This window comes from Microtus ochrogaster, unplaced genomic scaffold (genome assembly GCF_000317375.1).
Source record: "Microtus ochrogaster isolate Prairie Vole_2 unplaced genomic scaffold, MicOch1.0 UNK38, whole genome shotgun sequence".
NCBI classification, from domain to species: domain Eukaryota; kingdom Metazoa; phylum Chordata; class Mammalia; order Rodentia; family Cricetidae; genus Microtus; species Microtus ochrogaster.
In genome coordinates this window covers 3289464-3305173 of record NW_004949136.1, presented here as the reverse complement: position 1 = coordinate 3305173, position 15710 = coordinate 3289464, and the positions used below count along the sequence as shown (strand labels likewise).

The 15710-nt window shown below is 48.3% G+C and overlaps 1 protein-coding gene and 1 long non-coding RNA gene across 3 annotated transcripts in view; one reads left to right on the top strand and one right to left on the bottom strand.

Annotated features, from left to right (window-relative positions):
* Window positions 1-9800, bottom strand: part of Ube2j2 (ubiquitin conjugating enzyme E2 J2) — a 15162-nt gene extending 5362 nt beyond the window's left edge. Inside the window, exons 1-4 of one of the 2 annotated variants that reach the window (XM_013354267.2) lie at window positions 9454-9800; window positions 7312-7474; window positions 3843-3973; window positions 2723-2763 (exon numbers count right to left, since the gene is read on the bottom strand). In XM_013354267.2, coding sequence (XP_013209721.1) covers window positions 2723-2763; window positions 3843-3973 — 172 coding nt within the window. In that variant the 5' untranslated portion in view covers window positions 7312-7474; window positions 9454-9800. The remainder of the gene's footprint in view (window positions 1-2722; window positions 2764-3842; window positions 3974-7311; window positions 7475-9453) is intronic. The other variant, XM_005368700.2, reaches the window with a different exon arrangement.
* Window positions 9801-10071: 271 nt separating this feature from the next.
* Window positions 10072-15359, top strand: LOC113458510. Its single transcript, XR_003378875.1, has 4 exons — window positions 10072-10306; window positions 13549-13690; window positions 13905-14060; window positions 14367-15359. It is a non-coding gene; the product is annotated as an uncharacterized LOC113458510 (long non-coding RNA).
* The last annotated feature ends 351 nt before the right edge of the window (window positions 15360-15710 follow it).

The window sequence follows — 15710 nt, the reverse complement described above, 5'->3', positions numbered from 1 at the left end:
AAAAAAAAAAAAGAATACTCAGTGTTTGTGGACAGGTCTCACCTCAAAGCATGAAGATATGCCTGCTAAAGGAATGCTTTTACCAAAATGACTACAGCAAGACAGACCCTCTCCCCTGCAACCAAAGTCAGTTCTTGCCATGGAATACTATCAGCAAAAGGCTCCTCTACAAACCTAACCAAGAGCACAGAGATAAGTCTATGATGAATGGGCCACAAGTATAACCTTGGCCAAAGTCCAGGGACAGAAACCCAGACAACAAAGCAGAACTATACTATTTTGTCAGGCTTTGCTTCCCTACTGGTTTGTGCTCTGCCAACACCAACTGACCTGGTGATATGCACTGTTTCTGGGCTCTACATCATGCTCTACCATCTGTTTTCCTGCACCACTGCTTGTTCCTCACTGCTAGACCCACATAATGTACGGGAAACAGTGGCTCTTCCACTTAATTCTTCTTTCAAAACATTTTTATTTTTTTGGAATCAACTTTAGGTCCTCTGTCCTTTCACGTAAATTTTAGAGTGAGTCCTAACATTACTAAAACTCAAATAAGATCACATTAAATCCACAATTAGTGGTAAATTAGCAAACTTTCCACAGGAAGTCATGTTTTTACTCTTAGGATGGGTGTGCCCAAGAGTACTAGGAACAGGACAGTCACCGAGCTCAAAATGAGGAGCTGCAGAGGAGCCATTAGGAAGGCCAGGATACCTCACACATAAAGAGGAAGAGCACAGGAAGTGGCCATCAACAGTACCATATACTAGAGGATAACAGTACCATATACTAGAGGATAAAAACTAAGGACTAGCTGGTTGGTGGTGGTGCACGCCTTTAACTGTGAGTTTGAGGCCAGCCTGGTCTACAGAGTGAGTTCCAGGACAGGCTCCAAAGCTATACAGAGAAACCCTATATCGAAATACAAAAACAAAAACAACAACAACAACAACAACAACAAAAGAAACAAACAAACAAACAAACAAACGAAGGACTGAGGAAATCTCTTAGGCAAGACAATTTAGAGGATTCCTTATAGACTTGGAGAATATTATCTACAGCTACCAATGGCTAAGTCTGATTGAGTAGCGACAGCTGAAGAGAGGCAGTAAAGAGGGGATGACAAGGCTTCAGTAAATCGGCAGCCTGAGGGACAGGACCCACAGACCAACACAGAAAAGGATAAGGAGATGGAAGAACAGAGGATACCAGCATTAATGGATAAGACACTAGAGTTATAAGTTAGGAAATAGGAACAGCTGAAAGCAAAGTGACAAGATCAGGGTTAAGTCTCCAAGATTCTGCTCATATGCCCTTCAGGGAGACACTCTTCTTGCTCCGTGTCCAGCCCATCCATCCCACATCAACAAACCTTGGCTGACCGAGTGCTAGGTGAGGTCTTGTCACACAGTGTTCAAATGCTCACAATTTAAAAACAGAATGGAGAGGTTCAGAACTTAGGAGCACCTATTGCCTTTGCAGAGGCCCTGAGGCTTGTTTTCAAGCATCCATACGGCTACTGGAACTGTCTGTAACTCTAGCTACAGAGGATCCAACACCTCTATTGACCTCTACAAGCTCCTACATACACATATTTAAAAATTCAAAACAACAGCCAGGCTTTAGTGGTGCACGCATTTAATCCCAGCACTCCGGAGGCAAAGGCAGGTGGATTTCTGTGAATGTAAGGTCAGCCTGATCTACAGAGCAAGTTTCAGGACAGGCTCCAAAGCTACACAGATAAACCCTGTCTCAAAAAAACAAACAAAACTTAAAAACAAATACCAAAAACCAAAATAACTTCAAAACTTAAAATAATTCAAGCAAATCAAACACACAAAGTGTTTTTTTGTTTTTTTGATTTTTCAAGACAGGGTTTCTCCGTGGCTTTTTGGTTCCTGTCCTGGAACTAGCTCTTGTAGACCAGCCTGGCCTCTGCCTCCCGAGTGCTGGGATTAAAGGCGTGCACCACAGCCGCCCGGCTACAAAGTGTTTTCATATTATTTTTACCAATTGTTTGGAAGCCCATCTTTCACATCTGTTAGGGACTAACCAAAAGAAGTATCAAGGGCTCTTCAAGACAAATAGCCTGTATGCCTCCCCTATTTCACCTACACCCTGCTGCTCTAAGGCTCAGATAAGTTTCTGGTGTCTGGCACTGCAAACACCATCATCATGACATGCACACACATTTATCTCCACCCCGCCCCCGTAGACCCTGCACTCATTATCCAAAACAAATCAACCCAAAACTTAGGATCCCTGAGTCAAAGGAAAACCTGTTTAAAAAAAAGTATCACTCAGGGCTGGAGAGATGGCTCAGTGGTTAAGAGCACTGGCTGTTCTTCCAGAGGACCTGAGTTCAATTCCCAGCACCCACATGGTGGCTCACAACCATCTGTAAGAAGAGGAGGTCTGACCCCCTCTTCTGTAGGCACCAGGCACACATGTGGTACACAGACATATAGGCAAGCAAATATCCATACACACAAAATAAAATAAAATAAAAGGTCTTTTCCCCATCTCTAATCAACATAAGAGGCTGGGGAAACGTAGGTGATTAATTACAAACAGTCCAGAAATACCAAAATGAACAAATATTTCTAGGACTTAGAGAAATACTAGGATGAGGTTCAGGTAAATCTGATTTAACTATTATATATCCAAACAGAAAGACTGTTATTTACATTGACAGGAATGATTCATGTGTTTTTCTACTCACCTTCATAAGGAGTCATCTCAGGACCTCGGACAACATAATGCCTGAGAGAGAGAAGCAAATTACTGGATGTGTAAACCACACAACTCCCTAAAACTATAAAGTTCTCACAAAAGGCTTGACACTGCGGTTTGGGGTAATACCCGCCACTCTAAACAAAAAGGGGACAGACACACACATCATGGCTCATGCTAAATCCTTCTCTCCTAGGAGTTTGGCGTTTCACTGGGTGGCAGGCACAGGAGCCTAATGGCCACTCAAACAGAGCCTGGCACCAAGTGTCTGACTGTCCAAGCTCACTGTTGGGAGCTAAGGGTGCTCTGAGCAAACACCCAGCGCCAGGAATCTAGTTGCTTCTTTCTGCAACTAGTGAATTCCTGTTCACTTCACCTCATCTACCGCTTCCCTTTGATGCTTTTGGGTTTTTCATTCTAGCAGATCTTAAGTGAGAGCCGGTGAGGTGGACTAGTGGGTAAAGCACACACCACCAATCTGACGACCTGAGTTCAGTCCTAGGATCCCCTATGGTGGAAGAAAAGAGCTGACTCCCAAAACTGTCTTCTGACCTCCGCATATACGTGGTGGCACACATGCACCCACTCCACAAACACAAAAAACACAATTAAAAAAAAAACCATTAATTTCAATCTCAAGCAAGTCCTTCCTAGAACATAATCAAATCAAAGGGTGAACCTAGAGCCCTCTAACCAGCAAATAAAGGAGTTTCCCACAAACCGGGAAAAGGTAAGCAAGCTCCTCAATGAAACTAGTCCCCACACCAGCCAACTATATCCTAGGGACCACATCTGACTTTCATCACTGGAACAGGGTTAATTCTGACGCCACCAAAGAGGCCCCTCATGTATTTCTTCTGTTAACAACTTCCAATCTGCAAAATACTTTTTATTTTTAATTCAGGAAAATCTTCTCAAGATTTTGAAACCTCTAAAAGTAGTAATGTTTTTGTTTTTCAAGACAGGGTTTCTGTGTAGCCCTGGCTGTCCTAGAACTTTCTTTGTAGACCAGGCTGCCCTCAAACTCAGAGATCTGCCTGCCTCTGCCTCCCGAGTGCTGGGATTAAAGACATGTGCTACCACCGCCCAGCAGGAATACAGAATCTTACCATTCAAGAATATTTGAAGGGAGGGGCTCAGCACAGATGTAAGGCACCGGGTCTTTCTTAATTCGAAGGTAGTCCTGTTTCAACCTTTGTGTTGCTGTTGTTGGAGCTCTCTTATTGCTGTTATTGCTCATCTATTCAAAAGAAAAAGAAAAGCCATCTCTATTTACAGAGAACAGAAGAACATAGACGACCACTTCTGCTTCCTTCCTGCAGCCCACCAACCACACCCTCCCCCAGTCTCTTCTCTGTACTCCTACTACCATCACCACTTTCATTTATGCAACATACCAAGTATGTTACATACAGATGTAACGTAGAAAGAACCATGAAGCTGCATTTTATCCTCAAAGAATTTACAGACTGATTCACTCAAGTGGGATCTGGGTAGGCATGAAGTCAGGCTGCACCAGCTCCAAAGAGCAACTCTTCATGTCCTTTAACTCTGCTCAGCAACACCTCAGTAGTGGGCATTTCACAACAGGAAAGAAACAGGCCCTCTCCTGGCTTCGAAGCCTGTTTTTTATCATTGCTCACAAGTAACACCAGTGGGAACAAAGAAATGATGTGATGCTTTCAGAGAATTAGATACGTGTACTAGGCAGAAGAGAATGCAAGTTCAGGGGAGCACACTGGTTACCATGTCAGGCAGGAGCTCAAACACAGCGAAGGACAGAGAACAAGATTAGCCAGAGAGACAAAGCCAAATTTCCAGAATCCCAAGAGTTTTAGACCCCAGCCCTAGGGTATACATGGTGGTTTGCGTAAGAATGGGGGCCCCACAGCCCCACTGCAAGTGGCACTATTAGCAGGTGTGGCCTTGCTGGAGGAAGTGGATCACTGCGGGGACAAGCTTTAAGTCTCAGATGTTCAAGCTAGGCCTAGAGAGGCATTCACTTCTGCTGCCTGTGGATATAGATGTAGAACTCTCAGCTCCTTCTCCAGCACCGTGTCTGCCTGCACACCACCATGTTTCCCACCATGACAATAGACTAAACCTCTGAAACTGTAAGCCAGCCCCAATTAAATGTTTTGTTTAAAAGAATCATCATGGTCATAGGGTCTCTTCACAGCAATAGAAACCCTAAGATAGTAGGTCAGGAACTTCTACTAGGAAGGTCTCTCTGGGGCCTCAACACAAGGCAGCAGTGAAGGACACACAGGCAGTGAGACCACAACAATGCTAAGAAGGGACTAGGGCTTTTGAGATGTCTCAGTGAGCAGGTAAAAGTACATGCCAAACAAGACTGACGATGGCGTTCTGCTGTGTGATGATGCTCTTGTACACTGCAATGATTTGGCACTCAATTGCCCCCTCCCCATTGGTTTAATAAAATGCTGACTGGTCAGTAGCCAGGCAAAAAGTATAGGTGGAACAAGCAGATTAGAATTCTGGGAAGAGGAAAAGCAGAGATGTAGTCACAAGTCAGAGACAGAGGAAGCAAGATGAGAATGCTATACTGAGAAAAGATACCAAGTCACATGGCTAACCATAGACAAGAATTATAGGTTAATTTAAGTTGTAAGAGCTTGTTATTTTTTCTTTTGGTTTTTCAAGACAGGGTTTCTCTGTAGCTTTGGGGCCTGTCCTGGAACTCACTCTGTAGACCAGGCTGGCCTTGAACTCACACAGATCTGCCTGCCTCTGCCTCCTGAGTGTTGGGATTAAAGGCATGTGCCACCACTGCCCAGCTAAGAGCTAGTTAATAAAAAGCCTGAGCTAACAGGCCAAACAGTTTATAATTAATATAAGCCTCTGGGTGTTTCTTGGGACTGAATGGCTGCGAGACCCAGCAGGACAGAAACTTACATCTAGAGTTTGATCATCAGAATCCAGATAGTGGAAGAAAAAGAACTATCTGCTTCAAGATGTCCTCTGACCTTCACAAACAAGCCCACATACATGGACACTCATGCACAAGCATACATGCGTCCACAAACAATAAATACATATAACATAAAAACTTTTACACATCTTTAATCACAGCACTTGGGAAGCAAAAGCAGGTAAAACTCTTCAGTTTGAAGCCAGCCCAGTCTACATAGTGAGACTCTGTCTCAGAAAAAAAAAAAAAAAAAAGAACTAAATGAAGGACTCAGACCACTTAGCTCTACTCCAGAAGGAGGCAGTGATGGAGGGAATAGTGTTTCCACTGCCAGAGGTGTCAGAAGAGCTCCCACTTGTTCTCTTTTCTCATGATTTAAGACAGAAACAAACACACTAACACAATCTACAACTAAAAATAAAGTCTGAATACTACTAGTCTAAAATACAATTGAGGGGCCACTTGGGGATATACAAATTAGAGAGGAGATAACAGGCTGGTGATATGGTTCAGTGGATAAAGATACTTGTTGCCAAGTTTGATGACCTGAATTCAATTCCCAGGACCTGTATGACAGGACAGAACTATTACCCGCTGTTCTCTGACCTGCATGCACATGCTGCAGCATACACCTCCCCACTACCAAACATAAATAAATATATTTATTTTAAGTTCAGATGAAAAAAGCAGGAAATGAGCTTGGCTACAAAAACAGCAGGCTGGACATGGGCAGTTACAGATGGCCATATCTTGTGATACTAAAGATCCAGGTTTGCCCAGCACAGCCTCCACTTCTTCCTACCGCTATCCCTAAACTATTTCAGAATGCTGTCTGGTCACTTCAACCATGACCTAGACATCAGCAAACATCAAACATCAAAGCTGTGATCTCCCCATTCTGACCTCCCAAACTAGATAAATCTAAAGTCAACCCTATCCTAGTCTTGTATGACTTATTCCCAGCAGACAGCCACACATTCTTTCACTCTCTTTAGTATTTGCATATTACTTGAGAGTTATCGACTTTTAGCCCTTTGGCCTGGCTAATTTCTTGGTAGACACAATCACCTCAGACCTCTGCATTTGCCTCCTCTACGAGTATTGATACCTCAGGACAACCAGGGCTTGGTATACACTTACTCTCTACCCTCAGGGCCTGCAGAGGGATAGTTCAGCCAGAGTATCCACCACAATCCTCTCATGTGGCTTCTCATTTGGGGAAGTGGGGGATGAACCCAAGTCTACGCATTACTTGTTCACTTCCTTCCAATTCCAACAACCATAATGCAGAAACACATTACTTTCCTGTCAACCACAAGAACCGCCAATCTCTTCACACTTCAGCTCATCGTGTGCACCAACTCAAGGCAGCTTAACCATCCACTCCCCACCAGAGACAGCAGAGAACGGCACCAGCTTTTTTATCTGCCACACCCCTAGACAGCCCATCTAGACCCAGCTCTCACAGCACCTGAGACAGCCCAACCTTCGCAGCCCAGTTTGGACTGGTAGGAAACACACCTACATCCATCAGGGTCCTCACTGACTTCCCTAGTCAAATAAACACCTCCTTGTCTGTCGTCAACCACACCACCACCACCACCACCACCACCACCCCCATGGTCTAAGAGTATAGTGCACAGAACCTTTCTGGCAGAATCAAGGGCTTTTGCCTGATGCTTCCAAGAATGCTCACACCAGGAACAAGGTTACAGTCCAGCATGGCCAAGAAATGCTTCCAGAAAGCACTGTCCCCAAGTTCTTGGCTTCAGAAGCCATGTGGGCCAGAGAGCTCAACTTGCCCAGCACCTAGTAAGAAACAAAGCAATAGCCAATGATCCACAAGCAGAACCACAAGACTTGTTCTTTCTCTTATGTTCACCCTTGAAGTTAATACTCCAACATATACAAAATTATTTCAGTGGGTAATTCCAAAACAACTGATTTAGATTCAGCTAAGTGATCAGATAGGATGCATAACCAAAGTCAGTGGACACACAGGAAACTAGCAAGGTTAGTTGTGCCAGGCTACAAATGTAACACAGTTGGTTAAGTGCTTGCCTAGCATGTATGAAGCCCTGTGTTTGATTCCTGCACCACAATAAACAGAGCATGGTGGTGCACACCTGTACTCCCACAACTGGATAGGTAGAGGTAAAGAATCCTAAGTTCAAAGTCATCCTAGGCTATATAGCTGAGAATACCATAAGATCCTGTCTCTTAAAAAAGAAAAAAAAGTCAGGTGTGGTAACACACATCTTTAATCCTGGCACTTGGGAGGCATAGACAGGCAGATCTATCTCTGTGAGTTTGAGGCCAGCCTTATCTACAGAGTGAGGTCTAGGATAGCCAGAGCTACTAAAAATAAGTAAATAAATAAAAATCAAAACCAAAACTGAAAACCAATACTATCTAGTCAGTCACAAGACCAAGGTCCCTCTCATACTTGTATTTTTTTTTGTTTTTGGTTTCGGGGGGTGTTGAGACAAGGTCTCACTGTATTGCTCTGGCTGTCCTGTCCTGGAATTCACCTTGTAGACCAGACTGGCCTCAAGCTCAAAGATTCCCCCTGCCTCTGCTCCCTCAAGCGCTGATATTAACCGAATGTGTCACTATGACTGGTTTTAACTTTTTTTTTTTTCTTTGCCTTTTCAGCACTGGAAATTAACCTCACAGGAGCAAGGGAGGCAAGAGTTCTATCACTGAGCTGCATGCCCAGCTTCAAACTTGCTTTTAGACACAAAATCATACTTACGACTCCTCCGTTGCCCTAACTACTCCTCCTTTATCTCATTCAGAACAATACTTTCTTTCATGATTCTCCTAAGGGACTGAAGGTGACAGGAAACAGCCAGTCACTAGCAAGGTAAGTCTTTTTTCTCCCACAGCACTGTGTCTCTTGGACAACTCTCCCACACCAGTACAGACAGGTCAGGTGATGGTGTGGAATGAGACCTTGGGCTGACACACCCAAGGCCAGGCCAGGGTTTCCAGGGAGGCAGGGGCTCACAGCAGCAGCCCGACTGCCACTTTCCCACACACACCTGAGAGGGGGCTGACACTGAGTTCAGGAACACAGTGATTGCAGCAGAATGAGTGCGAGTTCTAGCACCTAGACCTAGCTCTGCTGGAAAGCTCATACACAGGACTTTGCAATTAAATAAAATCCTAACATTCTTTTTCTTTCTTTCTTTTTTTTTTTTTTTTTGCTTAAGCTAAATTATCATTTCACAAGCCTGGAATGAATAAAGCCTTGTACCACTGCTTACAAAAAAGGCTACTTTTCTGCACTTGTTAACTTACAATGGACCGTGGCCTTGCCTTATCTCTTCCTAGCTGTCTATCTGGGTAGGAGAACTGGACTAAGCGATTAGGAGGCGAGGTCATCGGTTGAGGGTCTGCAGTTGGTGAAAGTCAACAGTAAGTCCCCACTGACCTCACCCCGTCGTCCCCCCCCCCCGCACAGGGCAGGGTCTCTTGTTCGGAGCCCAAGTCCCACTCTTATTTTCCCGTGTTCTGTTACTTCCAAGGGCATAACGGTGGCCACGCTCGCTTCTGTCGGGGTTTACTAAGCAAGTCTGAGGTTCTAACGGCTGCCACCCCACCGCTCAAACTTCCCGGAAACGCTTTTAAAGATCGACCCTGGCTACTCCTGGAAGTATTTATTCCGAGTGCTCCAACCAACAGGCCTCTCCGTGGGAGATGGTGCCGCGTGGCAAACCCCATCTCTTCCCTGCCCAAGGCACCAACCCCCAGCAGGGAACCCCAGGGCGCCCTCAGTCACCGACCTCGGGTCCGCGAAGGGACGCTCCGGTCCGGGTCGGGGCACAGCAGGCGACGTAACGAACCGGACCCGCCGTGCGGAGTCCCCCGAGTCCCCGCCCGCCGCTGCGGCCGGCTCCGGCGGGGCGAACGAGCGGGCCCTAGGCCCCGCGCAGCCCGCGAGCGAGCGCCCAGCACCTCTCCCTGAGGCCGCCGCCGCGTTCAGCTTCGCCGTGGTCGACGCCAGAGCAGGGTGCGGAAGAGGGGGGGCCGTTCTAGGAGCCGCACCCGCACCGGGACTCGGCCCCACCGCACCCGCCGCAGCTTCTCGGCTGCTACCGTCGCTCGGCTTCCAAGATGGCCGCTCGAGGGGGGGGGTGGCCGGGGCGCCGCTTCCGCTTCCGGTGCGCCGTTTGCGTGGGGAAGTGCTTCTCTAGGCAGCTCGGTGAAGGGCTCTACTGTCCGTCCCCGGGTGTCTCCTCTCTGTCTGGGAGTAAGTACGTCCCGCCGCTGCGCAAAGGGTTGCTGGCGCGTGCGCACTGGGAAATAGCTGGGACGGGGCGGGGCGAGGGGTGGGGGCAGGGCGGGGCGAGGGGTGGGACGGGGCCGAGGCGGGGACTGACGTGGCTCCTTTCTGTCTCGGAGACTTGGGCTGGTTGCCTGTCTCGTCCAGGACGATCCCTGGACAGGATACTGGCTGGCTGGCACCCCAGGAACAATAAGTGGCTGCAGGAATCCCCGCAGTGCTCCCGTCCCCCAAATCTCGGGCCAGTCCGGGACGGGGACCTGTGAGTTCACCACGATCTGAGACTGCCACCGGTCACCTTCTGCGTGAGGATCTACTCGTCTGCTCTTAACGCCAGGGTTCCGGGCTTAAAGGTCAACCCGCTTGCTCTTGCTACCCCTCTAGCCCTGAAGATCCCTGTGTACAGCGCAGCTCATGGTCACAGGCAGAGCCAACCCCGCGACAGCCTCCTAGCCCTGAGGACAGCCGTCCTCGTAAAAAATAGTTCCTGTGTTTTTGTACCAAGCTTTCCATCCAGCTCATGAATACCATCATTATGCTCGAGGACATTTCTCTAAGACGGGTTTTCCTCTCCCACGGTCTCCTTCCTGGCCCAGGGGAGGGGAGGTGTCACAGCTTGGTCACTTAGCTAGATTATCTGGCTGGGGCTGAGGCATGAGACTGCCAGTGAGGATGTTCTGGATACGAGTTCGGATCCTGGCAGCTGGAGAAGCTAGGTAGAGAGGCTGATAGATGTCCAGACTTCCTAGTCCCTCATGCTCACCTTCCTGCCTCACCATTGCATTCCTGGGATGCTCAAATTTGTTCCTAGGTTGGTGACATATTTGTCACACACATCCCATGTTCTTGACCCAGCACCTTCCCATTCCATTTGCTTGTGAACCCAGTGTGTGTAGGTTCCAGGAAACCAAGCTGGATATGGCAAGTGTTGGGACTCCACTTTGCAGGGCAAGGAAGGGCTGGGATCTGGAAAAGGACCCAGATGGTCTCACATCCTCTTTGGTCACTTGAGAAGCAGCTGAAGACTGGACTAAGTGTCCAGTCCTTGGGGTGTCCTGAAGCTGTTCCAGGGATGCAAGTTTGGGCTGCGAAGAAGCAGCAGTCATTGGCAGTGCCTGGCCAACCAGATATGTAGGGCAGAACTGCTGTTCAACTTTAAGGTCTTGTCCTTCACCGTGACCCTAACTGCTCCTGGGCATCCGCAGTGAGCTCACTGATTATTGACAATGGGTGGCTGAGATTCAGCACCATGAGTCCAGTAGTGGCCATTGATTCACAGGGCAGGTGGTAGATGAGCCCACCCACCTGAGTTGTGATCTGGGCTGCTGCAGCTCTGGGGAGTTATCTTTGGGAGATCCGTGGCTTCTCCCACTGTCAGACTCAGAAAGCACATCAGCACAGACTGCCTCTTCCTTCTCCAAGGTTCTGTGGTCCCTAATCACGGTAATTTAAGCCACTTTTGTTGTTTTGTAGACAAGCCTGTCATGCATTTTCTTAATTTGTGAGTGATGTGGGAGGGCCTAGGCCATTGTGGGTGGGGTCACCCCTGGGCTGGTGGTCCTCGGTTCTATAAGAAAGATGCTGGGCAGAGTGATGATTGCCTTTAATCCCAGCATTCGGGAGGCAGAGGCAGGTAGATCTGAGTTCCAGGCCAGCCTACAGAGTGAGGTCCAAGACAGCCAGGGTTACACAGAGAAACCTTATCTGAACAAAGAAAGAGAAAGCTGAGCAAGCCGTAAGGAGCAAAGCAGTAAGCGGAATCCTCTGTGGCCTCTGCATCAGCTCCTGCCTCCAGGTTCCTGTCCAGTTTGAGTTCCTGCCCTGACTTCCTTCAGTGATGAACAGTGATGTGGAAGTGTATACCAAATAAATCCTCTAGTTGTGGTTTGAATAGCAATGACCCCATAGGTTCATATATTTGAATGATTGGTCCCTAGGGAGTGGCACTATTAGGAGGTGTGTCCTTGTTGGGGTAGATGTGACTTAGTTGGAAAAAGTGTGTCACTGGGGGTGGACTTTGGGTTTTCAAATGTTCAAGCCAGACCCAGTGTCTTTCTGTCTGTCTCTCTGTTTCTGTCTCTGTCTCTCTCTCTTCCTGCTGCCTGCCAATGCAGATGTAGAATTCTTGGCTCCTTCTCCAGCACCATGTCTGCCTGCATACCGCCATTACTGTGGTCATGGTGTCTCCTCACAGCAATAAAAACTCTAACTAGGACACCTTTCCTCACCAAATTGCTTTTTTTTCCTGGTGTTTCATTACAGCCATAGTAACCCTAAAATAATTCGAATGCAAACAACAGCCGGAGTTTAGGCCATAGCCATTCTCCGACCCGCTTGTTCTTGTTGGAAGCACTAACATACCTACCAGGGTAGCGTGAATACCTAGTGCTCTCAATCACCCGAGTCATCTCTCCAACCCCTTTTGGTATCTCTCAAAAAGTAGTTAGTGAATAGTGACCACAGGGGCCTCTTGTCAATCAATAAGAGGGGACATTCTTATGCTACCCCAGCCTGCCTCCCCTTCACAGGACAAGGAGCACCTAGGGAAGCGAGTGTGGGACAGGCCAAGAAGAAGGAAAGACACATACTCTGAGGCCCAGATCAAGTGTAAAACATGAAGCTGAACTTCATGGTGCCAGAACATTAGCTGTTCCTTCAGGCTTTCCCAGTAAGGCGTGAAAGGGGCTGAATTAGAGACCAGTCAGTGTTCCTTCATTCTTCTCCCCCTCCCTCCTTCCCTCCCTCCTTCCCTCCCTCCCTGTCTGTCTATCTATCTATCTATCTATCTATCTATCTATCTATCTATCTATCTATCTATCTATCTATCTGCCTTCCTTTCTTCCTTTTTCCAGCCCCAGAAATACTGGGAGATGTGAGTTACTGTAGTTCAGACAACTTAACCCAGGCTCTTCCTCCTGCTGCTGAATGTCCATTCCCACTCCTCCCAAGGAACACTGCTTAGGTGTGGGATGTCACTGCTCACAGTACTATCTGCCTTGTCTGTTCCTGCCAGAACCTAATTGTCAGTATCCTGGGGGATGCCACTCCTGGGTGCCCTGGGGGTGCTCTGCTGGCAGCTTGTGCTTCTATTAAAGCAGTATTGGAGCTACCCAGTCACCATGGCAGTGCCCATGCACTCTGAGTGCTAACTCTCCCCATCTGTCACTCTATGAGACATGAACCCACATTGGTGGAGGTCTGGGTATTGTCAGTCTTGGGTATGGGCTCCCTAACATTTATTTCAGCCTGGGATGTCTTCCTGGGTTTGGTCTCAGACGATACCTCATGATGTAATTTCTCCTAATCCCTGTACCTAGTCAGGACTTCTCAGTGTCACTGCTAAAGGAACAACCAGACACTACTAGGAGCCCAGGCTTATGAGGTAAAAGGGAACTTTATAGGTCAGTCGTAAGCTCAGTTGTAGGGCACCTCAGGAAGAAGGGCCAAGTAGAATTCCAGGTAAGGAGTGGCTATGAGCCTGTCATGACCTAACCCTGTGACCCTGGAAACTGCCAGGCTGGGGACTTGACCTCAACTCTGAAGTTATGAGAGCCAATGGGGTCCAGCTTCTAAAAAAATTCTTCTCTCTTTTTAGAAGGGGAACAGACTTCTGTCTTCATTGGACACATAGGGACACTGAAGTCACATAGTGCTGGATCACCCTGATCCGTGTCATGGGGAACCCTACAACGATCTACCCTGCCTCCAGAACAAATGCCATGCCCCAACATCTGAAAGTATGTGATGCATTTGCCTGGGAGAACATCTATGCTCTCACAAATTCAACCTTAGTGAGGGCTGGGACTCAAGGAGGTGAGGGTGCTGGCATGCTGCTGTGCTTCAGCAGGCTTTTCTAGCAAGGAGAAACAGTGGGCTGTGTCTGACCTAACCCTGTGTACCCTCGGTGTGATAGTATCAGTGACAACTGCGTCTACTGTGCCTGCTCCTCAGGTATACCGGCTGCTCAGGAATGGTATCATTTCTGCTCCACGGACAACTCGGTCCTATTCCCCTCTGCCTCCCCTCTGCCTCCCCTCTGCCTCCCCTCTGACCTGGTGACCACTTTGTCTTGTCCTGTCACTGTGACAGTGAGGATGGCTGCGATGGGTAAGCAGGGAATGATTGGTGGGCTACCCCCCTCTAGCCCGTCAGCAGAGTGGCCTTATCCTGGGGTCAGGAGTTAGATGTCCAAGGCTGGCTACAGACAGCTCATTGCACAACAGACAGGCCATGGCCCCTCAGGGCACACATGCCAGGGTAGAAAGTCCTACCACCAGACCTGTGGTAACTGCTGTACCACAGGTACAGGGTGCTGTACCCATAAATGGTGAGTGCTAATCCCCAGCAGACATCTGGACGTAAATATAAAGTGAGTTGGGCAGGTGTCCTCAACATCTTTCTTGGCTTCCCCAGGGATCAGCCTAGTCCTCGGGGATAAAAGGCAAGATCATCTCCTTCTTGGAAGGATTTCAGACCTTGGAGACTGGAATCAAGGACATGGTTCACAACTACACGCACCCTTCTAGAATGCAGTGGCTTCGGTTTCTGACCAGGGACACAGAATACCATTAGAATTTGAGAGGTAAGCAAGGTTATTGGGCTTCCTGTCCAACCCAGGCACTGGGGTAAGGCAGGGCCTCAAGATGCAGTGAGCAGAATTGAAGCCCCTTTTCCCCAAGACAAGGTGCATTGGCTTGAAAGTCCCTTTGGCCTCTGCATGGATGGTGCTAAGGGCAGAGATACTGAACTGCTATATAACACCCCAGACCTCATGCAGGTGAATGGGTGGCAAAGAGAGTCCCTGAACAGTGTGTGGGGTAGGGTCCTCAGCTTAAGGCCTTGCTGTCTCTTCAGGCATGCCTGGTGGCCTGCTTTAGCAGCTTGTGATGGAGATCTGCTCCAGCTAGAGCCCAGCTCTACAGCCATAAATGACACCCAGCCTGGGGTGAGCCTGTCATCTCCTTTGAGATTGCTGGAGGTCTCTGAGGCAGTGACTCCTAATGGGCCCTCTCTTAACAACCCCTCAGGTCACTGCTTCTACCCAGCCTACCAGGACCTGGAAACCCAACCCACCGGTTTTCTTGTATTTCCCACTGCCCCGGGCCTTGCAGGCCAGAGAGGATAATGGGGTTGGGAGTTAGGCATTAGTTCCCCAAAGCCCTACAGGATGACCACTGGTCCCCTCCCTCCCAGGGTATCTTTTTTTTTTTTTATTAAAAATTTTCCCCTCCTCCCATTCCCCCCCCCCTTTCTAGTCCTAAGAGAAGTCAGGGTGCCCTGCCCTGTGGTGTCTTTGTACAGATTCTTTGCAGGAACCTCCAGCCAAGTCTACTGTGAGTCTCACTGAGCATGTGGGGCTGGTGCTGAAGCAGGGAGCGTGTAGCTCTGCAAGTCCCTGTGCTGTGCTGTGCTGTGCTCACAGAGTAAGAGACCCATGGAGCTAAGGCTAGAGCCAGAGCCGGAGGTGGGCACACACCCCAGGGACACATCCTGCCTCTCTTCTGCCAACCTCCTTATACCTCTGCTGCCCTTGAAGCAGTGTGGCCAAAGTGAACATTCTCTATCAGGAGCTTAAATACCATATTGTGGATGAAGCAACAGTATACTCTGAGTGGTTAGAGAGACACAGGACGAGGGCTGGGTAGAGGCAGTCCCATCCACATTCCTGTGTATAGGTGGGATACAGGAGGTCCTGCTGGACTTACTGCCCATCTGCCCATAGGTTCCACAGCCGTTGTGCCATGGGCAGCCTCTGGA